Below are 27,692 nucleotides of genomic sequence, written 5' to 3' on the forward strand. Positions count from 1 at the left end.
CAAATGTGTTTTTTACTCACACCATCAATCTGGAAAGATGCTCCAGACATTTTAATAGCATGCTTGCAAACATACATCAACCAAGGAAAAAAAGGAATGAAAGTGGTGGAAACCTTTGCCCCAAAGTAAGAAGGTACAGTCTGAACATAACCATTGCTTTACAACACACTCTCTGCTTTCCTTCACAACACAAACCAGTTGTGTCAGCATTGAGTAAAAAATTACGTGAGGGAATAACTCACTTGATGAGGTTCTGGAAGGCTGAGCCGTCTGTCCACTGCTCGGTGAAGGTGGCCCCATGTCGGACGGTGACAAAGTGGCCAAGCCTCAGTCGGTCCTGCATACTTTTCTCCCTGCATGCTTGCTTCTCCTGCTCAGACTGCACCCAATAACAGGGTTAAATTAAAGCTTGCACAGGCATCCATCAGCTAGCAACTGGTGACAGAAAAAGACCGTGCGTTTGTTACCGTGGTCTAACCATACATCCCTACATTCCTGTACTTACTTTTTCAACTAGCAGTTTCTTGCTCATAGTCACACATTTGTTCAGCCTCTCCTTGAACTTTTCAAGCAGCTTCTGTTGCTCTTCGATCTGCCGCCTCAAGTCACAGTTCGCCTGACAGAGAATGCATTGCAGAAACTATCAAACGACAGAGTCTTAAAAAAATAATTTTGAATGGTGCCATTGTTTTGATCATCTTTACATATATTTTGAAAATGTTAATAAGCTTCTGATAAAAAAAAAATCATACCCTGAGCAGGTCATCGATTCTCCCCTCCTTTTTTTCCAAATCTGAGCTCTGGTTATTTTCCAACATCTTTATCTTCTCCAAGGTGATTTCAGTCTATGGTACAAACAATGTTAAATGGTGTGAACCAACATCATCGCACAAACAAGACACATCATAATACAGTCACACAAGTGTTATTTAAATGTAGACGAACTGTGCACACTGTGCATGCAGACCTGGTTGTTTTTGTGTACCATCGTGACCGGAGAGTGTCCAAGCTTTACAGGGGAATGCTCTGTGCCCAAAGCACCAGCCGAAGGTGGACTGCCTTGGGTCATCTGACAAAACACAGTCGAGTCGTGATTATTTATTAGTATCTTGAGTTGAGAATGCTACATCTCTCTACAAACAGGGCCTTGTCTGAATTACAACGGTTGTTCAAAGGTTTTGGCAGGACAGTTATGGGAATTGGGCCAATTTTTGCGGGTGGTCACAGGACTGCCCATTCTAATAAGTTAAAACCTTAACAGTTACGTAAATTGGTCACATGGATATCCTGCTTGTGGATTTATTCACTTGTTTACAACACACTTGAAACTATAAAAGAAAGCAGGCAATAAATGCAGGTGGTTTTCATGTGTACCAAATAGAAAGTAAAGCTTTCCATTTTAACAAATATTTGATATGGGAAATGTAAATGCCATCCTAGGTATGAGTTGTTACAAAACCATATGGAAAAGTGCCATCTCAATGATTTGTTCATGAATATCTGAAATGAAACACTTTGCAAAAAAGATAATAGTCATGATTCTGTCTACTAGAAAATGAATGTAATTTGAAACAAAGGAATGCATATGGCTTCCAGCATGCAAGACAACATTCTTGTCCAGGGTGGTGTCTCTACAAACGAAATTAAACAGGGAAGTCACGGTGATACTCACAAATGATGGCTGTGAGAGGGAAAGCTGGGAGGGTGTCCTAGGTAAAGGAATCGCACCCCATGTTGGGCTGATGCCGGGCACTATTCCGGCAGCAAACTGTGAAATGCAACACACAACATCAATTTAAGCAAAGTTACAAATGGTTAATTCTGTCGAGAATGGGTAAACTAGAACCAACACAGGCAACTTTAAAAGTTAAGTCTTTAGACTCTTACCTCAAAATAGTCACTAATTTTGGGTCCTTTAGAGCAGCCTTTAACTGGGAACAAAGTAGGCAAGACAGAATTAGTGAAATGTCTTTAAACATGTCTCAACTAAGCTACAAAAAATTTTAATCACGGTACTATAGTTTGTCTGTATGTTTAATTGCAACACGCAGACAATACAACCATTCCAATTACTTTGACTGGGATCAGTCTGGCCATCTGCTTTACGTTTTCGCACTCTGATATCTGTTGCCTTTTTTTCAGGAGTTTGCTAAGGAAGGGATAGGAAAAAGCCACAAAGTAGGCAGCATTAGCTTTAAGATCAATATCACAAATAATGCTCAATGCTGAACGCTACCTTTAAAATGTCAGACTATTTGGCATACTTAACACTTATAAAAATAACTTGGAATTTACCATCAATGTCTATTTTTAGCTGAGACAGGGTAAGCACTGTTGAAAATAATGTACGAGTACACTATAAACTGTTTAACCACTACTGTTTTGGTACTTTAACATGGACCAGTGTGGTAAAACTCTACACTGGTCAAAATGTATAACTTCCTGGCCACATATAAAGTGCGAACACCTTACCTCAGTCTCTTTGTCACTAAGGGATCCATGACTCCCAATGCTTTGGTTGGATGCTTCACTGTTTGATGGTGGAGTCTGCAGAAATATTATTAAAGCACATTAAAACACCACATCCTGTATCTGTATTTAAATTCGATGGGTCTTTCGGTAAAGCCACATAGATAGAAAAATAATAAAAATATCACGACGTTTCGATTGTATCTACATGGTACCGAAAGATCCATAGAATATGTATTCCTGCAGTCACGAAAGCTTTAAGTCAGTATCCGTATCGTTGAATGTTATGATTTTTTTCAGAATTACGTAATCCATTACGCGATTAAAATTATTTTAAAATGTACCAAACGACAAGACGCTGAAACAGCCATGCAGACATCCAAGATGACATTCACTAAGGCTCCTGTTCACAACACTCCCATTCAGCAAAAAAATATTGCTGGGCTATGTGTACAGATCAACAGGCAAGCCGGAATTAAAAAGCACATTTTATGGCACACACCCTTTATGATTGATGTAATTTTGAGTGGTCAATCTCCTTGTTTTTAATCTCTTGGAGATAATTAGTTCACTCTGCCACCAGCAGATGCCAATGCATAACCCCTCCGGAACAATTTGGCATGGAGCATGCTGTATATTGTACATCGATTTTTTTTTTGACAAATAGCATGTCAGCAATGGTCGCCAGGCTGAGCAGAGGTAAGCAAATCTAACAAAGAATGTAGATGCACCAAAATGGCGGCATCTCATCTGGGCAAGGATCAACAGAAACACCCATTTTGTACTGTATAACCAACCGCAAGGTTAATAGGCCAGCTCATCCAGCGCAACACTAATGCATCACAACAATAACAATGCACATGTACAGTTGAGATTTGCTGACCAAATCAAGTACAATTATGTGCAAGCTCCTGAACAGTTATTACCTTAAACGCTCCTCCCATAAACCTGGCTTCCAGCAGCTCCTGCCGTCGGGGGTCCAGGCTGTGCAGCTCTTCCATTGTGCCTGTGCAAAAAAAAAATACAGACACCAGATTAATTTCAATTGCAATGGACATTACTGCCATGCACAGCATTCAGTGTGATAGATGATCAAATTACAACCTCCGAGCTTGAAAGCATTGCACAGGCTTTAGAGAATTACTGACACAAAAGGTTGAAGTTATTCAGTTTCCCAACTTCATTTTATTTACATCGCCAAACAATTGACCCGTACTTTCAACAGTGACCAACGTACACTTTAAATTGCCAAAACCATAATACTCAGTGGAACTTGCTTTTAGGTTAACGATTACTTTGTGCAGATAGCACTATTTACTGGCGTGACGAACTGTGGTCAATGTTTTAAAAGCCATCGCCCAACTTTAAAGTAATGATGTGCTAGCCAAAATAAATACCATATCTGTGTTGGCATCTGCTTGTTGCTTGCCTGACTGAAACAAACCACTGTATTCATTTAAGGGAGGCAACATGTACATGTTGCACAATCTGCTAGATTAAGCAAGTTAAACAATTAAAAGTCACGTGTTTTTAAGCTCAACACCGTTATCTCTTGAAATGCAGTTTACCATTAAACCAGTCAAAAACTAAACAGGAAAAATACAATCAAAGAAATCTGGACACTTGTTTTATGACCTCTATTTTCTCCCATCAATGAGTATATTAGTGGGTTAACTGCAGAGCATATGGCACATGGAGATTTACATTTGCCTATGACCAAATCACCTTCAATGTCATCTAGTCAAATCTTGGAAGCAAAGCAGAAATTGAGCCTGTTTGAAGCTTGGGCTGCAAGGAGGCTAAGAGTAGGGCAATGGATACTTGAATCTGTCTGTGCGACACTTTGAGTGTTTTAACACTGCATAAGCGCAGATTTCTCTGTGTACTCCGGTTACCATCCACATGCCAAACACTTATTAATAGAATGGACCAAACATTCCAACGTAGGGTCCTGCAGGAATGTCTTGAGACTCAGTGAGCCTTTTCTGGGTTAAGGTAAATATTATTCATCAGCATTTTGCTATGCATAGAAAATGTTGCCTGATTTAATCAATTCTGTATATTCTAATGATGCTCTAAAGGGGCTACAAAACTTATATTTTGTTTTAAACTTGTAACCATAACAATCCAAAAAAGTATTTGAAATTTGGTTCCAAAAACTACTGCCTTGAGGGTCGATAAGTGGGTTCAGACTAAAGTTCTGAATTGCTTTAATTCTCGAAAAATACACTTTTAAAGTATATGACCTCCGTTATCAATACGAAACAAGTCCACTAGCATGGTTACCATTACTTTAAATACAGTACAGTACAGGGTGTTGGCAATGCATTTTTACCCTGAGGAACTGGAAGTTTGTATTTGGTTTACCTGCTAGTCGGGTTAATTCAGGTAACAGAACAGCAGATATAATAACCGAGAGCTTAAGAACATGGCATAGTTAGCTTTTCGTCAGAATGTTAGTGCCTACACCGACCCTCTAGACAATTAAGCTACAAGCGAATGCTGTGATGGTGTAAACTTTGTATTAAACAATCCATCACAAGCTGCGTGTTCATATCAACGCATACCAATTACATTCAATCACATTGCATTACTTGTCATTTATATATTGATTCACGTGTCAATTATGAGACAGGGGAGGTGGATTGTGGTTTTAGTAGTGCTGTAACAGGACACTTGTGGACACCCTGCAAAATCCACACACAGAAATAAATACACACACACTTAGGGGAAACCATAGCAATGTACAGTAACAAAAAAATTTGGAGTGTAGTTTTCTTTAAGCTGTGCCCAATTGAAGGACACAGAGTGTACTTTGCACGCCAGGCTGTGAGTGGCAGCAGGACGCACTCTCACACACACGGGCAGGGGAGTAAGGGAGGGCAATCCCTGGCCATCTTGACCCAATGATGCGGATTTTTTTAGGCGACAGAAAATAAAATCCACGGGCCCCAGCATGTAATTACATGGCCAAGCAATAAAACACACACTTGCTCACAACCTGCATTAATTAAGTCACCGAAAGTGTTGTAAATGTGTTGTTAAAAGCACAATCAACACGGGTTACCCCCTCTGAAATGTACACCACCATCATCACCACCACCAACCTTGTTAAATCCATCTCCCCAAACACCAACAATAACGTAAACTTACCACGAGTCCCCGGCAGCTGTGCTCCCCTTGGTACTTGCTGTAGTTTAGACTTTGACCAATAACTAGGGCCAGTATTGTTATGTAATGTTGCTGCTATATCTCGTATTAATATTAATTTTATTTACTTGTTTATCTCGAGCCCCGAGGTGGGCAGCCCAGCGTGGAGGCGCTGCCGGGGCGGCGCTCGCTAAGCCCGGGGGCTCGTCCAGGCAAGTCCGTGGTCTCGCCGGGCCCTCGCATCGTCTAGGCCTCGAAGAACAAACACTAAAACTGTACTCGCACTGTACTCTTAATTCGCTATCTTTAACTTTTATCGTCTTTTCATTTTTCTCTTAAAACTCCGCCGTCCTCGCTGCCGTCTTTAGGTTTCTCTCCCCCTACCCCCCGAACACCCAGCGCCACCACCACCACCGCACACGCCGCCGGGTCCTATCCCGGACCCCCCCTAATTAATGTAATCTATTATTAATTACCGCGTTATGCTAAGACAGACGGGGACACAATGTTTACCATTTGCTCTCTTTTTGACAAAATTCCGTCGCTCGACTGTAGCGGAGCCGCCCGCCTGCTCCCCCCACCACCAACCCCTCTAACACCACCTCCACCACCTCCTTCTCTATAATCCTTTAACAAGAATTTAACATTTACTCATCAAACAGCAGCAATGTGGCGGCGGCGGCGACACGCAGCGCACAGAGTGAAGAACTGTGCTGATAACGATTAACGATGATAAACCGTCAGTGCGGTGGTGGTGGGTGGTGACGATGTTGTTGGTGATGATAGTTAACGACAACCAAGTTGGTGATGATGTTGGTGGTGGTGATGTTGGTGATGTTGATGATGATGTTGGTGATGATAGTTAAAGACAACCAAGTTGGTGATGATGTTGGTGGTGGTGATGTTGGTGATGTTGATGATGATATTGGTGATGATAGTTAAAGACAACCAAGTTGGTGATGATGTTGGTGATGTTGATGATGATGTTGGTGATGATAGTTAGAGACAACCAAGTTGGTGATGATGTTGGTGATGATAGTTAAAGACAACCAAGTTAGTGATGATGTTGGTGATGATGTTGGTGGTGATGATGTTGGTGGTGATGATGTTGGTGGTGATGATGTTGGTGGTGATGATGTTGGTGATGTTGGTGATGTTGGTGATGATAGTTAAAGACAACCAAGTTGGTGATGATAGTTAAAGACAACCAAGTTGGTGATGATCTTGGTGGTGGTGATGTTGGTGATGTTGATGATGATGTTGGTGATGATAGTTAGAGACAACCAAGTTGGTTTTGATGTTGGTGATGATGTTGGTGATGATGATGATGTTGGTGATGATAGTTAGAGACAACCAAGTTGGTGATGATGTTGGTGATGTTGGTGATGATAGTCAAAGACAACCAAGTTGGTGATGTTGGTGATGATAGTTAAAGACAACCAAGTTGGTGATGATGTTGGTGGTGATGATGATGATGATGTTGGTGATGTTGATGATGTTGGTGATGATAGTCAAAGACAACCAAGTTGGTGATGATGTTGGTGGTGATGATGATGATGTTGGTGATGTTGATGATGTTGGTGATGTTGGTGATAATAGTCAAAGACAACCAAGTTGGTGATGATGTTGGTGGTGATAGTTAAAGACAACCAAGTTGGTGATGATGTTGGTGGTGATGATGATGATGATGTTGTTGATGTTGATGATGTTGGTGATGATAGTCAAAGACAACCAAGTTGGTGATGATGTTGGTGGTGATAGTTAAAGACAACCAAGTTGGTGATGATGTTGGTGGTGATGATGATGATGTTGGTGATGTTGATGATGTTGGTGATGATAGTTAAAGACAACCAAGTTGATGATGTTGGTGATGATGTTGGTGATGATGTTGGTGGTGATAGTTAAAGACAACTAAGTTGGTGATGATGATGTTGGTGGTGATAGTTAAAGACCCTGGCCAGGTCACGGCGTCTGTAGGAGGAGCTGGGCACCAGGGAATAGACGACGACGATGATGATGATGTCGAGTTAAAAAGACGCTCCCATGTGGCGGCTCAGCCTGTAGTTAGTTGTTGGTAGTGGTGGCTATTCCTGCCGAGTTGTCGTGTATCGTGTTGGTAATGATGGTTGGTAAACTTGGGGAGATGACTGTGCTGAAATGGTAAAGATGACGATGATGATTGTGGTGATTGTGTTGAACTTGGTGATTGTGGATTATATGGTGGTGCTAAAATGTGGTGGTGGCGGCATTGATGATGCTGGTGCTGATACTAGAGGTGATGGTCGTGGGTCATGATTCAGCTGGTGGTGCTGATGGTACCGAGAGCTATTCTAACTGGACTGATTGTGTAGCTGATGACAGTGGTTGTGTTGAATGCGGTCGATAATTGTGCAGTGATTATGGCGATAGTAGTGGCAATTCCAATAACGGTGGCGATTTTTTTGAAGATGGCAGTGGTTGTGAAGACCGCAGTGATTGTCATTAAGATGGTGATGATGCTGTGTATGGGTGTCAGTGAAGATGGTAACAGTGGTGGCTGTCCTGAAGATGCTGGTACAGTACCACTGTAATTCTGATTATAATTGCGGTGGCATCAGTGACGATGGTGGGGATTGCACTGAAGTCGACGGTGGTCGTTCCGATGAAGGCTGCGACGGTGGTGGTAACAGCGAGGGTTATTAATGGTGGTGGTGTCGACAGTAGCAGCAGCAGCATCATCATCATCACTGTATTGCAATTCCTTAAAGGTCGCATTTTGTCAAGGAGGGGAGGGGGGGGGCGACGTGGCACCGCCACGTCTTCCTCCTCTAATCGCCCGAGTTAATGTTTTGCGAGACGTCTCTCTGCTGTCTCTCTCTCGCTAATTGTGCGAACGCGGCGTTATTATTCGGGTAACTTCGGGCCCCCTGCCCAACGAAGCAGCCCTCGCCACCAACACCACCTTCGGCCACCACCACCACCCTCACCACCACCACCACCCTCACCACCACCACCCTCACCATCACCACCACCACCATCACGGTATAATTAAGTGGCACGGGAGGGTGGTGGTGGTGGGGGGCGGACATGACCGCACCACGGACACAGACGTAGGCGGCACCCACCATGGAATGCACAGTCGCTACACCGCAGATAACTCCCATTATAACATCCCCACACGTAACGTCACGTTCCAAACACGACCATCAGATGCCGTTTAGTATTATTATTAAACAATGAACGAGACACCGCAGGGTGTGTGGGGGGTGTCTGTCTCTGTTACCGACCGGGCAGCTGAAGCGGTCGGTCGGGGGAGAGAATCACTTGGCTGGCGATCTCCATGCCTCCACCCGGCTCCTCTTCCTCGTCGTCTTCTTCGTCTCCTCTTCCCCTTCCCGTACTGACTCCTCCTATCTTCTCTCCACCAAACTCTCCCCCACCCCACCACCAACACCACAGCCACGAGCCCAGATCGTCCTCCAAATCAGTCACTAATGCCGAGCTCCTTCTTCCCGTGCTGTACACTCGAGGTTCGGCTTGTGTCGACTTCCCCCCCCCCCAACAAACCCGGCACGATCCTCCTCCTCCTCCACCACCACCGGCTCTTCTTCCCGATCCACTACCGCCTTTGTGGCTGCTCCTACCCCCCGATGTGTACCCCCCTTCCTCGTCGACACCGGCTGCCAAACCAAGTCGCTTCAATCTCTCCTCCTTCACTCAGCTTTGGCCTCCTCCTCTCGAGGTCTTCCCGGAACAGAATTCGCCCTCTTCGTTTCTAGCAAAAAGTTATCCTCCTTCTCCTCCTCCTCCTTCTTTAACGAAGCCCGGCACCCTGGATGGGTTCCACCCGGCCAGGGCAGCAGCAGCAGCAGCGAGGCTCTCCTTCTGACGCCTCCCACACTCACAGCCGGGCCAATGCCAGGACGGTCCCTGCGGGGGTCCAACCAAGTAGTCTGTGGGGCCCCCCTAAGATCACTCAAAACACCGAAAGCTCCTTGCCACACTCCTTCAACACTCTTGCTCCTGCCACAAGTTGTTTCCCCCCCCCCCCAACCACCAGCTCTGGACTCTCGAATAATATTGCTTTGAGCGTCTGTCAATCTTTAGGATAACTAATTTTGGCCCCCCATAATCTTTCCTGAACACCCCCCCCCCCAACAAGTCTTCTGTTTCTGAGCCCCAGAAATCACTCTCGTGTGCTCCCTACGGAAGACTCCCATTGTTGTCGCCTCTCGGTCTTCTGTGTTGAGCCCCCCGCCCCCAACAAAGATAATAACTTTGCCCCACCAATTACGACCTTCTATGTCGAGCTCCCACACAGCACCCGTGCCCTCCACGCTCTTATTCTGAGCCCCCCCACACCCACACTTAAGAGAAGTTATTCCCTTTGGGACCCTGTTATCACCCCCCCCCCCCACAGTCATATCTTGAGCCCCCCCCCCCCACTTAAGAGAAGTTATTCCCTTTGGGACTCTCTGTTATCACCACCAGTCAAATTTTCTGAGCCCCCCCCCCTTCCAAGAAAGAACTTCCTTTGGCACCAACTACATTCTCGCCGCTCCCGCAACTTCTGTAAACAAGCACAACCAGAAGCAAAACATCCAATCAAAAGGCGACAACACAACGCATCCAGCCACCAAACGTCGTCGTGTAAATTTAAATACTGAAAATAAAACGTAACTCGCATCCTAAGTCGGCAAAGTCAGCGCAATAGGTGACGTAGCAAAAATAAAAAAGCTGTAACCTGTGCGGCCCCACGAGAGGTATTTCATTTTACACAAATTGCTAAGCTCACATTGCGAGCAAGGGCCCTTTGAACTACAACAGGAAGATAATCCGAATAATCACCCAGTCGTTTGTTGCCACGATGGCAGTACAGTATGTTGTTGTTACTGCTGCTGTTGCGATAAGGAGACGTGTGTGGAGAGATGCTGTTTTTTAAATTATTTCAAATTCATTTTGTTTTCCTCTTCTCCCCCTCCTGCAGTTTAAGGCTAAAATGGCGACCCTGCGGCACAATTCCACTGCTGCCACCCGTGCACACACACACACACCTGTGCTACGTGTGTAACATCACCTACAAGCACGTGTGTGTGTGTGGACGCGGTGTGTTGCAAGCCTGTTGCACACACCGGAGAAAAAGTTGCGCACCCTGGGCGACAAACGTGCCATTAATTCACGTACACCGCTTCTTAGGCACACGTGTTTTAAAGTGAAAAGCACGTGGCGTGGTCCGTCACAAAAGCCCCCACCACCCCAGCGCAAGCACCGCGTTTGTGCATTCGTAATTTTATATTGTTCACAAATCTGACCTCTTTTTTTAATAGTCGTGTATTCTTAAAAATGCATACATTTTATTCTCAAGTATAAATACATCAGCCTCCCACGTTTATTTGTGTCCAGCAACCTATTTATACGTCGCAGTACAGACATTCTATTGATGTTCACGTAATCAACCCTGTTCACATATCCGCCGAAAACACACGTACAACACAAGCATCATTTGTGCCCGGACCACCATCATACTCATAGACCCTTGTTTTGTTGTGGTTTGTCGTGTTGTGGTTGCTGTGTTTGCTTTGTAGCCATGGCTTTCGGAGTACTAAACAGTACTGCATGTTCGATTTTTTTAAAACAATGTGTTTAGTTCATTATTCCCTTGGGTTTCTCCTTTCCATTCTTAAGATTATTGTAAAGTTTTCAACAGGTGGTCAACGCTTCAAAAGTAATTTAACACAATTACATATTATATGATAGTGTTTCATCATTACATGAAGTGCATTTCAATTTATGGAGCAGTCCAAACGTTTAGAAATATTCCATTTGTAAACTTTTTTTTAAATACCACAGTACTGTAGTAATGCATAACTTCAATGAACCCGAGTGCCTCCAAAAGTATGCATTTGTCCAATGACAATGGATTATTTTTAATTCGTGCTCGTAATTAATAAAACTGCCAATCCCTCATACCAGACTTGAGATAAATAACCAGACCATACATAAACGGCTAGTTGGATTAGTTTACACTTGAAGTCACCCATACTATAAACAGTACTCTATAAATATCCAGTCTGTAAAATGCAGTGGGTGGTAACAGTAAAGTACATTTGACAGGAACGTCGTTTTTTTTCGAGAAATTATTTTGTAATTGGTGAGCTGGGATAAAGTTTGCCTACTGAAAAACTACGTTTTGAGCGGTAAAAACTACTACCAAATTATGTCGTGGAGTTAAAGTTGAGTTTGTCAGTGTATCTCGAGTTTGTAATGAAACCACTGTTATAGATTTGGTGAACCTATTGTAGGCAGTGGTGCACAAGCAAAATGAACAAACAAAAACTAATTCGTCAATAACACTGCCTTAAAAGTAAAAGATATAGAGGGTGGCCCAAAAGTCAAGACACAGGGCGATTTCATTTATTTTAACATTTTCATAAAAAAAATTATATTGTTTAAGTTAATATTTTATCCATCATACCTATTTTATGCTTTTTTTTCAGATGACATTTACAAAACTCTTCCAAGAACCATGAATTGAGACAAAACAATTGATATGTTCAAGAATTACACATGCAAACTTTAAAAAGTCCTATATTCATATCATAAGAGAATGCATGCATTAATGTTAATGGCAGTCAGTTTGAACATTTGTTAAAATAAATAACCCTATGTTCTGACTTGTGCAATACCGGACGTTGCGGGAAATTTACTAATGTGTTCAGACAGTGTTATTGATACATTTGTTGAGTTTCTTTCATTATTGATGAAGCAGAACCTCTGGCTTTTACAGCTTTAAAAGTGAACTTTTTTAAAATATTTCACTGGAAAAATCTCTTGGGATAGATAATCTCGTTTACAAGGGTTTTCAGGGTATAGCTTCCAGTCTTAAGTGGAGACATTGAGGTGATGGTTGGTATTTATGCCTGCTACCTTGGTTTTTGCAAGCAAAGTTTTAAAAAATACCACCAGAAAGCCTTGTGAATGCTATCAATATGCAAACATACAAACCAGCAGATCTATGTTTTTGAGTTTGTACTGCGCATTGTACAGCATGTCTGAAACTTCGCTCCACATGTTGAAAGCTTCAGGAACCAAGTTGAAATGTTGGACATTGTGCCAATCACAGTACAACCCAAAAACATCAGTGATACAGCACAACTGTAAAAAACAATCTAGAAGTATAATTCATCATCACCGTCTCATAAATGGCATAAAAACTGAGGTTTGAAGGTTAACCTTACATTACACCCATTACCATGTAAAAATAATAAATTTCACAACAAAGTATTGTATAAATAACAAAGTCACATGTGGAGACAACTTTGTTCACGTTATAAATGGCATAAATCATTTCAAAACACACTGTACGATATCCCAAATGAGTCAACTCAACAAAACACTGTGACCAAAACCAGATCTTGTCACAATCTAGCTTGTCTCGGTTTATAATACAGTATGGAAGGCAAGGTTTTAAAACATCAATAATCACTTTGTAAAAACAGGTCCATTTTCGAGAAAAATAGTCGCTCTAAAGTTATTTAATTAACTGGCAATGTATAATTCACACATGTATTATAACAATTATCTTTAATGTCCCGATTGCAACTTGGTTTTACATTAATGCACTGAAAATACCACCATCTGATTAACTTAAATCACACACCAAATAAGTGTTATACTTTACAATGCTAATTTTTCATTCGATTTTGGTACGACTGTTTACAGAATACACTGGGGTGATGAAAATGCATGATGTCATCTCAGGGGCTTGCGATATTTGGCTTGAATCCAGACACGATACATTGTGATCTGCTTTCCACGGTTCACTTGGAGACGGCGGTCCACCAGATTCTGAACCTCCTCCATACCCGCAGATGAGAATAGTCTTGCCACCTCCTCTGTTGCAAAGTGGGAAACAAGCACAATGTTAATATGGGTACACACTGTCGATAGAAATCAAACTTTACTTCAATGAAGACACTTTCTTTTCCAAAACTTTTTGGAACAGTAATGCTTGAGGTTATGGATTTCACGTAGTGCACATAAAATATATCTAACCTTGGGTGAAGAAGTACACTCTTGTTCCATCACCACGTGCGTAGAAATTATCAGCTAAGCAACGACCTGTCAGATTAAAAACATGTCAATAAAAACTACTCAATTAGAGTAAAACAGTAATACAAATGCAAAACAGTATATAAACATCGACTTCTGTTACACTTGTTACATCCTGCACTACAGCTCATGGTAGAACTTTGTAGCGTGACTCACAACTTTTTCTCTATACCAAGGGCCAGGACCCATCACTGCTAGGCGTCGTTTCACCATGGCATACCCCTCTGTCTAGAATATCATCTGGCTGCACATTCACAACATTCAAAATACATCTCCTTCTAAAAGACACAAAAGGCCCACCACTTTTGCATGACACTGAGCTTGGCTCCGTGCCTCAGTCATCGTCATTTACGTCTGTGAAATATTGCGTGTTATGAATTGCATTCCTTTTGTGAGAAATTGACAAATAATAATAATGACAATATCTATTGTGCCGCAACATGGCAAGCCTTTACAAGGGCACAAATAGCACAACATTTAATTCTGGAAAAAATACCTTCCCAACAGAGCCACAGAAATAGATGGCTGTTAAATTTTCCCAGGATGCTGCTTTGGTAAAATGGTTAGCATACTGGCTTTACAATCCAACTTCTGGCATGGCAGTTGAAACAATGATGCAAGTTTATTAAATCCCAATGCCTCTGTCCAGCCAGAAGTACCAATACATACACCACAGTTATTCGATTGGCGGGTCGCGTGTGGTGGGGTAAAGTGGATACATCCACATCTTCTAAGACGTCTAGCCAACGTTTAAAATACCTTCTAATGAGGTTATCTTCAGCTCTGTCTCGTAGAGGCCCTTTTGTCAGCAATACATTTCATGCTCCACCTTTACCATTAACATCAAGTTCGTATAGTTAAATGTCTCCTATGCAAAAGTAACGTTTTATCGAAATGGGCTCGCACGTGAAAAACATAAGTCATCCATTCATTAAATTCATTAAATATTAAAGCACTGTACCCTTCTTGAATCGAAGCTGGGCCATGTCATATCGCCCATAGTCTCGAAAGAGGAACACACCTCCAGGTTTGAGCAACCGGCTCAACCGAGTCACAGCTGCCTGAACCCTGCAAGCAAAAAAACAATGTATGGAATGCATGCACTTGTAAGTCTTGGGTATAAATTAGATCTTAACAGAGAGCCAGATCATTATCATGACATTTTCCTCCAGATTATTTACAATTGGTTTTGTACATACATACTTTTCTGGGTGGATTGCAGAGAGTACAAAAATAGAAATTACGATGTCCAAGCTCTCTTCTGGGAATGGGAAAGTGGATGTTTCATCACAGAGGTCATGGACAAAGGCGTGGCATCTTGAAGCGTCATAGTTTTGTTGGGACTGCAAAAAGAAGCACAATACAGTCTTTAAGAATAACCATCACTTCTATATGGAATACTTATGCATCCAACTGTATTTATACAAGTAATTAAAGATAAAAAATGCAAATAAAGTCACAGCCGCTTTGTCAATCCACTGAGGAAGGCACATGTCCACACCGTGTTGGTGGTAGGGGACATTTGACCATACTTCACTACGCTGGTCAGTGCAGGTTGGTGAAGGAGGTGGCCAACGACTGTTTAAGATATCACTCGTCAATGGTGTTAAGTCATGGCCGGGAATCGTAATCAGGTCACCGATTTCACAGAACACTGGACTAACCGCTAAAATCTTAAATATTTTATTTGCACAAGGTACATATTTTGTTTCAATAAAGCTAATAGCTTACCTTGACAAGTTCCACTGCTGATTGCGAAAAATCACATCCGTACACAAAAACACCAGGATCACTGCAAAAAACAGAACAATGATATTACATCATTCTACTCAGGAAGTACGAACCTAAACACACACATTTATTACTATACTTCTGGCTTTAAAAGATTTAGTTTCTTACAGTGAAACATGCACAAAAGCTAACCCATTCAATCATACCAAAAGGCTGGTATGTGAGTCTTTCTATGATAATATTTGCTTCTTACTTGTTTGTCTGAAGAATGGGAAAAATTGTGTTTCCAGCTCCACAGCCAATCTGTAAAAGAACACAATTTTTATCAAAGACACCGTGCTGAAAATTGGTAATGTTACATTCAAGCAACATGTTGATTTATAGTGCTTCACACTTTAAAACGTTACATATTGAAAGGATTAGGTACATACCTCAAGGATTCGGAATGTTGCAAGTGATCCAGGAAAAGTATTACAATCATTTAGGGTCATCTGCATTGCTGCTGCATTACACAAGTCTGTTGATGCTTGCTGGCACACAGTATGGTCACCTACAATCTCAGTTGCAGAGGCTATGTGCTTCAAGTTTCTGTCGGAGGTCACTTCTGGGTCAGCCAAAGAGTCTTCTTTTCCCAGCAACTCTGGGAACTCGGTAAAGAGCCAGTTCCGGTCTTTGAAAAAACGATTCTCATGGATTTTGTAAAAGCCATTCCAAAAATTACTGGCTTCCTTTTCATACTGTTCTGTGAATAAAACACATGCAGAAATGTCCTTATCAATACATGTTATATACAGTACATTGGTGGCATGTTAATAACGGCAAAGGTGGAGAGATTGGACAACTAAGGCATCAGTGGCACCCCCATAACCACTAAGGGTTAAGAGAGAGAGATAACGATTATTTTTAAAACAAATAACAATCATACCCTGCTTCTCCTCAGAGGCTTTCTGCATTGCATTTTCCTGCACCTTGTGCCTGGCCTCCTCCTCCTGCTCAGTTGTCCACTGCACATGATCCCTGCAAACAAACAGAAACAACAGGCACCTGCAGCTGTGCTCTAGTTCGAGTCAGACCCACACGTAGCAGCATCACCTATCGTACTTAAGGGTCTGACTTATATCACGGGACCACAATCCAAGACACTGTCCAATGTCCTTGGATATGCAATCTTCAAGCCCTTTGTAGCTTTCAAGTCTTCTGCTTTGTATATACTTTGCCAGGCTGCAGTGCCATCGTCTGTCTGCATTGTTCACTGGTCTTGGTCCTTCGTCCAGTCTGATAAGAAGTAATTCCTCCAAATGTGTCATAGTTCTGAGTATGCAGGCCTGCATGCAAACGAGGCTATTCAGCTTGTTTGCATGACCACTGGGACGGAGGCTGTAAGCCCAGGAATAACCAAAGAACAGCCTAGGTACAGTAGCATGACATGGGTTTACATTCTCATACTTTACGAAGCACCCTTGACTCGGCCACTCTTATTCTGTCCCTCCCAACCTTCTAAGCCTCCTCACTCATTATCGCCAGGGTGGGTCCAAAAAAACATCTTCAAATAAAGGTTGTATATAGCATTGGGTAGGTTACACTAAGCTATTCAACTAAACCATTTTATTTTATTAAGGCCCACTGAGCTATATAGCTCTTTTTCAGAAGTGACCTGGCCACAAATGATATCTGACTGAAGTGGCTTATCATGTGGAAATGTATAGCAGCCAAATACTTTAAAAGCATGTTTCTGTACTGTGAAGGAGCGTTGACACAGTGGTAAGCACACTTTGATATGAAGTATGAACCTGCTGATCTGCATGCAGCATAGGCTGTGTGGAGGGTGTCTTGGGGGCCCGGGTCTGTAAATTGTTGTGATTAGTTCAGCCAGGCCAAGATGATGTGGAAAAGTGGGTCCACTGGGCCAGCCCAGTAAGAGCACTGTCCCAGGAAGCTTCCCACTAGCCATGGAAACAAGGCATGAATGTGTCCTGAATTCATGCACCAAGCATAACAGATAATCCAGGCCTGACCACACTTGCACATGTCACCTATGATTGCAGAGTGATCCTTTACTACCACACTCACCACATGTTGTGCTCCATGACGCGGCTGGGATCGGTGAGGAGGCGGCTGCCTAGCGGAGCCTTGGGCTTTTCCCACGAGCTCACCTGCCTGCACTGCCGCTTAACCAGGCCAAGGTCCCACCTTAGTCGCCACACGCCAGGTATCGCCACCCCTCGCATTATGCTCATAGTTGGCCGCTAACTGGGAAAACAACGGAGGCAGGCTACGTATGGAATTGTGTCTGGAACAATTACTGGATGCAGTAATGTGACCTCCCAATCCAAATAATAAGCAATTCATTATAAGTCAATTAATTTTAGTCATTTAAATAGGTGTACCATGGGTTTATGACTTTTGCAAGGGAAGCCAGATAGCAGTTAAACGGCACAATTAAAAAATAGTATACTGTATTTAGTTTTCCAAATATTTTTTAGTTTGAGTCGTGACATGGTGGGCAACCACAGCTGATAACGTCCACTTCACAGTAGATGGTGCACTTTGGTTTAGACTTAAGTAGACATAACAGTTCATGCATTTAAATATATTTACACGGACTATAAATGCACTGAATTTGGTGTCTATAAACAGATTACTTACAATTAATCACTCTACAGCACAACACATTTGATTCATAAAACATCTAAATGTGACCACATGTCAATACGGAGAGAACAAATTTAGTTCTACCTGATGAGGACTGCTTGTGTTGCAAACGAAACGTCGTATTCTATTATTTAATTTATTTCTACGTGACTTACCTAAAGAACCAAGGAGTAAATGGATGTAATTGATAAAACATTTTTTTTTAAGTATTATGAAAGAGATGAATAAACTCCAAAAATGAAATTCAATAATCCTACAACTGTCAGTCTATCAATTTGACAACAGCACCCCATGTCTTTGGGAATTGACAGGTCACCTGTAATGGGCATCGAAACCCGACCTGCTGCAAAACGGTCTTGTTCCACTCAAAGGCACTCCGGTACCCCCAAAACACACTGGTCTCGTCTTGTGGACACGTTACCTCGGCTGTGACCCTGTCCGTCTGTCATGCGTTTGGAGCTTCGTTAATGAGAGTGAAAACATACTTTACATTCATTAGAGCGCTCTGGTAGCATCACTTCCAATGCGCACGACACTAAACGTAAAATATTTTTCAGTCAATCAACTAGCTTTAAAGTACACGATGTATCTACAAGGACCATGCCGAAATTAGATCTCGGTACGCTAAGCACGTTGAGCCTGGATGGCGTTTAGATGGGCCATCGCTATGTTGATAGAGGTGTTGTGGGTTGCAGCGGGACGTTGTCAGCTGATGGGAGGCTCCCCAAAATCCATGATCCTGTACAACAACCAAACATCCATGGTCCCTGCCTTGGTACCAATTGTGAAATATAACCCCCACGATCAGCACGGCGCGAGGTCGCTCCCTCATCCAGTAGTGGATCAGCATGATGCTGTACTTGTTCATTCATCATCAGCCATCGTCAGTCCACTGATGGATGAACCGGTCTCATTTCTGACAGTGCGAGTGATGCGATGTTAACACTCCACCCTGGGCACCTGCAGACCAGCTGCTTTCATCGCTCCATCTCATCGACAGACGGACTCCCCTCGTTACCTCGGGTGCCTGTAACTCGTCTCCGTTTTTTCTCGCCCACTGGCCATGAATACAATTTACAGGATGGTCCAGATGTCTTGTGATCCTCAATTAATTGACCCCCCAAACATGTTTTTCCTTTGTATTTAAATCTCTGTTTAAAACAAACCCTACTTATAAAAATATAACGTTTCATAAAATAAAAAATATAACGTTTCATAGAATAAAAATATAACGTTTTATAGAATTAAATGGCAGTAACGAGACATCTAACCTGTACAGTAAAACTTAAAAAATAAAGGCCTCACAAGGCCGTGTCACGACGGACATCGTTGGGATTGTTCGACCATACTTCACCACGCTGGTCAGTGCGGGTTTGTCGAAGTAGAGGACCTGTTCCAGACCACCATCACTGGCCACCGATTTCAACTCGAGTCGCTCGCTGCCAGGTTGAATGCCAACCGTTGCGCCACCGCTCCCTTTTCAATTAAACTTGCATCCTGTACTGCAATCATCGCCGCCACGCCCGAGGCTCGTGGAATAAAACGAGGCACAAGAGCGACAACGACTGCACGAAATACATAACAGGGAGGGGATCGCAAAGGCAAAATGAGTAATGCCAGGATTCGATAACGTCTGGAGAAGCGAGCAAATCGGCGACAAGACAAAACTGAACATCTTACGGACACGTGTGTTCAGTACGGCTTTGTATGCCTGCGAGACTTGGGCATTAAACAAGACTGACAGATACGATATTGGCACTCGAATGCATTGCTACAGAAGGATTACTGCATCTAAGCTGGAACCAAAGAGTTGACCAACGTAGATGAAAAAGGTTGCACACAGAAGAATACATGATGATGCAGAACAGTGATGAGAAGGACAACAGGATATCCTAAAAGTGGTGTTGTTCGGAAAAATTTAAGGAACCGGAAAGAGAGGAAGACCTAAGAGAGAATGGCTTTACGACGACGACACTTATGAGATTGGTGCCAGATAGCCGTGGGCACGACTTGAGCATATTGGCACAAGACAAGAGGAAAGTGTACACGTACGGGGCTATCTGCCCCATGTGGATAGTGATGATGACCATAGCGAGAGGCGCCAGAGTGTCACGGGTGTTTTGCGAGGGCTGTGGTCCGGGTACCAGGCGTTGTGTTCGAACACGTGCGCTCCGGATCCCTCCAGCAGACGCGTGCCGAAGCGTGGCCTTCGATCCTGACCGGCCTCCGCCATGCTGCCACGTGTGACGTCACGTCGATAATGGGGGGGTCTTCCCCCCCTCCCACGCGCTACGCCCCCCGCCCCGCCCCCACCTCAGGCCCCGCCCCCGCGTTAACACGAATGACGTCACGCGCATACATGACGTCACGAATAGAATTCGCCACCGGATGCCTTTCGAAAGACGTCACGCGCTCGACGTGTTGTTGTTGCCACAAGTTCACACGAATGACGTACAAGACGCTCGGAGACATTTAACGTGAAATCGATCATTTTGTTGTTGAAATATTAACAATACTCAAAATAACTAGCGATATAAACACAAAACCGTGCGCTACTTGCATCAAAGGTAATTGATTTACGCTCTCTGTTTGCACTTGCGCTTTCATTTGCTCTTAATGGCCTCCTCCCAGACATCTTCACTCGAGGTGCTTTTGCTTAAGTAACGAGGTCCACAAAGGGTTAAAAGGCTGCACAGTGCGTTCGGTACCAGGCGTGTGTGTATGTGTATAGTGCTCTTTGTGTTGCGTTTGTAATTTGTGCTGATTTCCCCACAGTTTAGCGCATGTGCAGTAGTCCTGCGGTGTTCGTTCCGTCAATCGTTGCGAACATTTGGCAGCACTGTGAGCACGCCGCATGGAGATGCAATGAAATACAATGTTTCGCTCCGGATGATCGCTGCAAAGTATGATCTTGTGTTTTGATTTGGTGTGCTGATCTTTAAAGGTGCATTTGAAAAATGTGTGATACTCCTACTGATGCTCCTGCTGTTGTGGAGTGACTCATGCAGCCAGCTATGGCTGCAGGGTTTGGTGGTAGATGCTGCTTACGTCTTTATTGTTAAAATTCGGTCACAGTTCCTATGATCACTGTTACATTGCTTTTATGGCTTTATTTTGGTGATTTAGAAAAAAAATTTGGTTTGACCATGTTTGTTGTAGTACGGAGTTCGACTGATGGCCTTAATCTAAGTTGTCTTGTGGTTGTTGTTGTTTGACTTGCATCCCACTGGGATTTGTGCACAGCGTTGGTGCTTTTTCTGCAATATTTTGCTGTCTTTTCTTGGATTTTCTGTTTGCACTTCGTCACTTTAAGATGTTTTCTTGTTCATGTTTTGTTTGTTGCGGTTGCACCCGATTCAAGAGCCGAATGGCTCACAGGGCTATACCAAATAAATGAACTTGATGAAATGATCGCATTGATCAGACTGCACCCACTGTGCTGCATTGTTGCAGTGCAGTACTCTCTTACTACAGCTTGGCTCATGCAATTGTGCAGTAAACCCATAGCCAAGGAGCAATGTGCAGGAAAACTCAGTGTTCAGAGTTGCTCGCTCGTGATGCCTCCACCTGTACGAATCCTGATGGTTTTGACGCCACGGTGGCTATGATATGTTAACTACCTCGCCAGGTATACAGGAGGATCGTGAGTTCGATCCCGACCCTGACGCCGCCCTGCTGTTGTATATTTGGAGTTTGCGTGTCTCTCCCCCCGTGGTCGTGTGGATTTTCCTGCGGTTTTCCCCTCCGCATTGAGAAACATGCGTTGAGAGTATTTGGCTGAGAAACATTTCCACACGATAAGCCGCTTCGTTGAGCTATCATTTGTGGCCAGGTCGCTTCTGAAAAAGAGCTGTGTAGCTCAATGGGCTTTACCTGGTAAAATAAAATAAAAATTGTTAATAGCTGACGTTATTCGACAAGTCAGGGCTTCATTTCAGCTGAAGCTGCTTGGTGTTGAACTAAAAAAAAATTAACCCGTAAAAACAAAGTTTTTCACTATAAATCCTTTATAATATGCGTGGCGGCTAGAGTCCTCTCGTCCTCTGGCTTGAGATGGCTGCCACATATGGGTCAGATGATTGCCTGCCACCATTAAGCAATTGGTAATTAAATATAAAAAAACATTCCTAAAAAGTGTAAAGTTATGGAAATTTTTTTCACGAAAATAAATTGTCACGCACAACGAGTCTGTGTGAAAAATGTCAGCTCGATTGGATCACGGGAAGTGGGTTAAAAAACGACCGAAAGATTTGCACGGTCGAAAGCGCCGCCCAGGGGTCCTGTAAAATATTCCATGAGAAAATAAGCCGAGTACAGTACTGTATACATGTTTCAAAAGCTATGCAGAACATTTGCTGGAGAGTTAATGATTTAAGGTTCAGCGATGGGTTAATGTTCATTGTCATCTTAAAGCCACATTCCACAGCACGCGATGGTGTCAGCGTCACGAGCTTTTCTCTAAAAAAATGTAACAAAATTGAAACTGGTTTTGTGATTTAATCCGTGATAACACATCAAAGTTCAATTACATATTCACAAAAGACCAGTACTGTTCTGGTCGAATACTTTATATAAACAGTACTGTATGATTCATCATAAAATACATTACATTTCTTATAATAAACCGGAAAAACCTGTACATGTACAGAGGATGTGTAACGATCAATTAACGATTGGTTTATTGATCGTTACAGTACATGGTGGTCCAGATGTCTTGTGACCCCCAATTAATTGACCTTTAACATTTTTCCCTTGCTCATTCATTCCTGTTTTAAATCAACCCTATTTATTTCAGATGGCCGATACGAGTTCATATTCTATTGAAGAACGGCTTGTAGTGAGTGTATGGGCTCATGAAAGATCAACAACCAGAAAAACTATGAAAGCTATTCGAAAGGATTTCTGTGAAAGATTTAACAAAAAAGCTCCACCAAAATGGACAATACTGAAATGGGAATATAAGCTGTTTTTCACAGGATCAATTTTAGACGAAACAAGGACTGGGAGACCTAAGAGAGAGGAGCAATGTGCAGCAATTGGTGAATCACTTGAGAGCTCGCCCAAAAAGTCACCAAGAAAAAGATCATCTGAACTTGGCATTCCAAATACCACAATGTTAAAGCACATGAGAGATGATCTTAAGTTGAAATTTTTCAAGCCTGTGTTTGTCAACGAGCTAAGTGATGGTGACTTACAAAACAGAAGTGAAGCGTGTGCCCAGTTTCTTGAAGTTTTTGAGACGCTCCCACAATGTGGTAAGGTTTTGTTTTCAGACGAATGTGCAATTTATCGCAGTGCACGTAATAGAAATGTCTATTTTTGGAGTAAAGATAATTCACATTCTAGATTTGAAGTTTTCGTGACTGCAAGGGTCCATACTCTTTGGTTTCTTCGGTAAAGTCACGTAGGTAAAAAAAAAGACAATTAAAATTATTTATTTTCTTTTTTACCTACGTGACTTTACCGAAAAAACCAGAGTACTAATTCACATTATTATAAAGAGTTAAAACATAATCCACCACATGTTATGATGTGGACAGCAAGATCAGGCAAACATTTGTTTAGTCCTCATTTATTTGATGATTTTGTTAACCAGCATTCTTATCTAACCATGTTGAGGGATTGGTTTGTTCCGCAGTTTGAAAGATTATATCTCCTTGGACATCTTCATTTGAATCCATACTTTTTGGTTCTTTCGGCAAAGTCACGTAGGTATAAAATAAAATAAATCACGACGTTTCGGGCGCAACACAAGCGTCCGTCTTCAGGTGGGAAACCTTTTAAAACAGTCTGCCTCAGCAGCAGACTATTCTTTCCCACCTGATGACAGACGCTTGTGTTGCGCCAGAAACCTCCTTAGGCATGTTTGGTCTCATTAGGACGGGGCACCTGCCCACTTGCAATTTCTGTTCGAGAATTCCTCAATGAAGTTTTTCAGGATAAGTGGAAAGGCAGAGGCTCAGCAAATTTGACAGCACCGCTTAATTGCCACCCCACCCCCATAGAAGTCCTGATCTATCCTCATGTGATAACTCACTTTGGAGATTTATCAAAGGATGTGACTTAAAAAAAGATACAGGACAACAGATGAATTGAAAGAGTGCTGTGAAGAATACATTTGCTCAGTGGACCTAGCAATTTGTGTAACATTTCTCAGAGGACATGGCGCCAAATCATCCTGTGCAAATAAAATGCTGGTTCTCATACAGACTTACTGGACCCTTAACAAAGACATTGCTAATATTTACAATAATGATGATATTTAATAAAGTGATTACATGTTATTTTTATATTACTTACATTACATTACACACCATTTGGCAAACATTAAGTTTTAGAGAATTAAATGGGGCTCACAAGATATCTGGACCACCCTGTACTGTACTTGTATTGCCTCCCTACATGGTGTCTCCTCCAGACTCTGAGAATTCCCAGGGAAGGGGAGAAAAGATGGCAAATGAGGCGAAGCCATGCCCCTGCGAGCTGGGAGACGTGATGCCCTACAGCGGGAAGGGCCAGGAGGTGCGAGCTGGACATGTGGACTCTTACCTAAGTGCGGCTCAGCCTGGTGCTAATGGGGAAGCCTCGGTTCGGGGCCTCATCATCATCCAGGACATCTATGGGTGGAAGCTGCCCAACACTCGCTTCATCGCAGACTGGCTGGCAGGACAAGGATACACGTGCGTCATTGCATTGTCATACACTGTTACACCAATGCCTCTAATGTAGCAACTGGTATTTTTACATGTCAAATAATATGGTAAAGGCATTTCTGTATTATTAGCTAACACAACAGGCAACACTTAACATAACGACATAAGGTGTTAGCCACCGTTCCTAAATAAGCTAACCCACGGGGGTACTACATCACTGGACCAGGACAGCCCAACACGCTGCTTGGTCCACTAGCGGAGACCGGAGAGCTTCATCCCAGAGATGACACAGCAGCAGAACAGCACAGAACAGCTCAGCTTTCCGTCCACGCCCCGCTTATAACCACTCCGGCGTGGCCTGCTCTGCCCCAGGACGCGCCCCCCTTCCCTGATCCTTCGGGAAGGCCCGAACCCCAACCACGTGACCCCCTCTGGGGCCCCTGGCCCCCCTTTATCCGGTCACGTGTCCTGTTGGGTTCACGCAGAGTGTCACGGCCCGATACGACCCCCGTGACACCTGCCTACAGCCCCCTTACCGAGCCAAGACAGTAGTGTTGTTCTACTCCACTACACATGCATTAGCACTTTATTAGAGCATTCACATACATATTAGGTACATTTATTTCTCTGTAGAAAAAATAACACTGTTTATAGTTAAAGTTCTGTTATGCGTGATGCTGCATATTTTTTATTTGGAATATTTTATTTTTAAACTACTATAATTTATCCTCTAGAATGACACTGCATTTTCACCTTTGACCAAAGGTATGATTTGGTTTATACATGTGTAGTCACGTTAATGGAGTCACTCTGGCATTAGCGCCAGCTACTGTCACAAGAGTTGAACTGTGCATCTTGAGCCTCTCTCTGGCACCAGAGTAGATATGGCATGGAAGCGGCCCTAGGGGGCATCGTTCGGGTGACGGTCAGAGGGAGGGCAAGTGAGGACGTGACAGTCTGGGTGAACCCGAGAGGGCACGTGACCGGGACAGGGTAGCGAGGGGGGCCCGAAGGGGGCTTGAGGGACAAGTGATATATATGGCCCAGAGCCTTCTAGTAGGATCTAGAAGGGGGCGTGGCCGTAGCCAGGCCACGCTCAATAGGAATTAAAGGGAAGTCCCGAGAGCCGATCCGGGCTGTCTGTTGGAATGGAACCCGTCGGTGCTACATCTCTTCGATCCTCGGTCCTCGGTCTTTGGTCTTTACGCTCGGCATCGTGGGTCAGGCAGTGTGTTATTGACTGACGCGGTTATGTAGTTACCCCATTGTGGTCTAGTTAACCAGTGTTACCTTTATGTAGTTACCCTGTTGGGGTCGTGTAATAAACGTGTTGCCTCCAAGTTCAAGTGTGTGCCTCCGTAGAACCCACTTCACATGTGTAGTGGGTTCCACGGAGACACTTACTACATAAACGTACACAGTTACTGGACCTCTACAGGGTAACTACATAAACGGGTCAAGTCAGCGACACACTGCCTCATCCACGATGCCGAGTGGAACGACCGAAGACCGAAGAGACGTAGCACCGAGGGTTCTATTCCAGCAGAAAGCCGCGATTGCTTTCGGGACTTCCCTTTTATGCTCCCGAGCATAGCCTCGCTCCGCCTTCGGCCACGCCCCCTTCTGGATCTTACCAGAAGGTTCTCGATCGAGCATCACGTGTCCCTCAAGTCACCCTTTGGGCCCCCTCGCTAACCTGTCCTGGTCACGTGCCCTCTCTGGTTCATCCAGACTGTCATCTCCTTACTTCCCCTCTCTCTTACTGTCACCAGAACCATGCCCCCTAAGGCCCGCTTCCATGTCATACCCAATCTGGTGCCAGAGAGAGATTCAAGATGCACAGTTCCACTCTTGTGACAGTAGCTGGCGCTAAACGCCATAGTGACTCCATTTACGTCACTACACTTGTGAATACCCGATTTGGAGCTGGAGCTGGGTTTAATCGCAAACTCTGGTCACATAGGTACATGGGCACAAAGGTTGTAATGACAATGAGGTCTTGGCTAAAATACTTAATGTTCCATTTCCCCACATAAACACCCCAAATTGGGCATGAATTAAATTTTGTGAGGTAGTCCTCTTCAACGTTAGACTTCCTATATGTGAAAAGCTCTACATTTAATTTGTTTAATATTCATATGGTAAATACAGCTACACACTTTTGAGGTGGGGCTCACTTTGTACAAACGAGGCCCACCTTTATGAACAAGACCGTTCAGCAGCTGGAACAGGTTTAAACCTATGAATGTATGTACGGACCCTGAACCGTGAGTAATACTACCACTGTCATCTGGTGTTCCGCATGTACTCTGGTAGGTGCATCGTACCAGACTTTTTCCTGGGGAAGGAGCCTTGGAGCCCTAGCCACGACTGGAGTACTTTTCAAGAGTGGCTCAAGGACAAGCAGGCCACCAACATCGGCACGTAAGAGAACATTTATTTTTCATTATTTAATTTACTCCTACTTCTGTGCTCGAGACTTACTTACGTACGTTTTGTACATTGTGATATTATGTGTACATAAGGGCTGTGTAAAATACCTCTGTCGAGGCTTTATGTGGCATGTGTGAGTATATGCGTGTGTACGTCTGGGAGAAGCGGTAGTGCAATGGTTAACACACTGTGCTATGAGCCCGGCGTCCTGAGTTCGATTCCGTCTCATGGCCAACACCAGTGACGATTATCTGGTCGACTCAGCTGCAAATAAGCACCCGGTGCGGTGTTTAAAGATCGCCACTAGGGAAACAAAGGCAATCGGGCGTGGTACTGCCTACCCCCCCGCCCCTCGTGTGCCGTTTTGGTCTTCATAGGTGCTCGCTAATGGCACTTGGCCAAACTGTCTGTTAAGCCTATACGAGGGATCTTTGGTTTTGTACTTCTGTGTAACTACTCCCACATTATGGGGTCACACCAATGACACTTAGAAGTGTCGGTGGCTGTTGCTCT

General features: G+C 43.5%; 3 protein-coding genes across 9 annotated transcripts in view; 1 reads left to right on the plus strand and 2 right to left on the minus strand.

Annotated features, from left to right (window-relative positions):
• LOC144934515 (serine/threonine-protein kinase tousled-like 2) overlaps window positions 1-9,472 on the minus strand; it is a 22,160-nt gene extending 12,688 nt beyond the window's left edge. The window contains exons 1-10 of one of the 3 annotated variants that reach the window (XM_078860365.1): window positions 8,886-9,472; window positions 3,396-3,475; window positions 2,473-2,547; window positions 2,074-2,149; window positions 1,888-1,931; window positions 1,673-1,768; window positions 968-1,069; window positions 753-845; window positions 506-616; window positions 243-379 (exon numbers count right to left, since the gene is read on the minus strand). In XM_078860365.1, the coding sequence (XP_078716491.1) occupies window positions 243-379; window positions 506-616; window positions 753-845; window positions 968-1,069; window positions 1,673-1,768; window positions 1,888-1,931; window positions 2,074-2,149; window positions 2,473-2,547; window positions 3,396-3,475; window positions 8,886-8,940 (869 nt within the window). In that variant the 5' untranslated portion in view covers window positions 8,941-9,472. Of the gene's footprint in view, window positions 1-242; window positions 380-505; window positions 617-752; window positions 846-967; window positions 1,070-1,672; window positions 1,769-1,887; window positions 1,932-2,061; window positions 2,150-2,472; window positions 2,548-3,395; window positions 3,476-5,622; window positions 6,211-8,885 lie in introns of those variants that run through there. The other 2 variants (XM_078860363.1, XM_078860364.1) reach the window with 2 other exon arrangements.
• Window positions 5,769-27,692, plus strand: part of LOC144934517 (carboxymethylenebutenolidase homolog) — a 23,542-nt gene continuing 1,618 nt past the window's right edge. Inside the window, exons 1-5 of one of the 5 annotated variants that reach the window (XM_078860371.1) lie at window positions 20,508-20,660; window positions 20,869-20,996; window positions 22,889-23,348; window positions 24,512-24,773; window positions 27,063-27,170. In XM_078860371.1, coding sequence (XP_078716497.1) covers window positions 20,877-20,996; window positions 22,889-23,348; window positions 24,512-24,773; window positions 27,063-27,170 — 950 coding nt within the window. In that variant the 5' untranslated portion in view covers window positions 20,508-20,660; window positions 20,869-20,876. Of the gene's footprint in view, window positions 5,832-20,507; window positions 20,661-20,798; window positions 20,997-22,888; window positions 23,349-24,511; window positions 24,774-27,062; window positions 27,171-27,692 lie in introns of those variants that run through there. The other 4 variants (XM_078860372.1, XM_078860375.1, XM_078860373.1 and 1 more) reach the window with 4 other exon arrangements.
• On the minus strand, window positions 10,934-20,349 carry LOC144934508 (tRNA N(3)-cytidine methyltransferase METTL2-like). Its single transcript, XM_078860353.1, has 9 exons — window positions 20,238-20,349; window positions 16,367-16,458; window positions 15,873-16,183; window positions 15,695-15,744; window positions 15,442-15,502; window positions 14,914-15,053; window positions 14,672-14,778; window positions 13,654-13,719; window positions 10,934-13,493 (listed from the first exon to the last, which is right to left on the minus strand). The coding sequence occupies exons 1-9, from the start codon at window positions 20,324-20,326 to the stop codon at window positions 13,351-13,353; spliced, it is 1,059 nt and encodes a 352-aa protein (XP_078716479.1). The 5' UTR covers window positions 20,327-20,349; the 3' UTR covers window positions 10,934-13,350.

The sequence above is a fragment of the Lampetra fluviatilis genome, chromosome 10 (assembly GCF_964198595.1).
Source record: "Lampetra fluviatilis chromosome 10, kcLamFluv1.1, whole genome shotgun sequence".
Taxonomy (NCBI): domain Eukaryota; kingdom Metazoa; phylum Chordata; class Hyperoartia; order Petromyzontiformes; family Petromyzontidae; genus Lampetra; species Lampetra fluviatilis.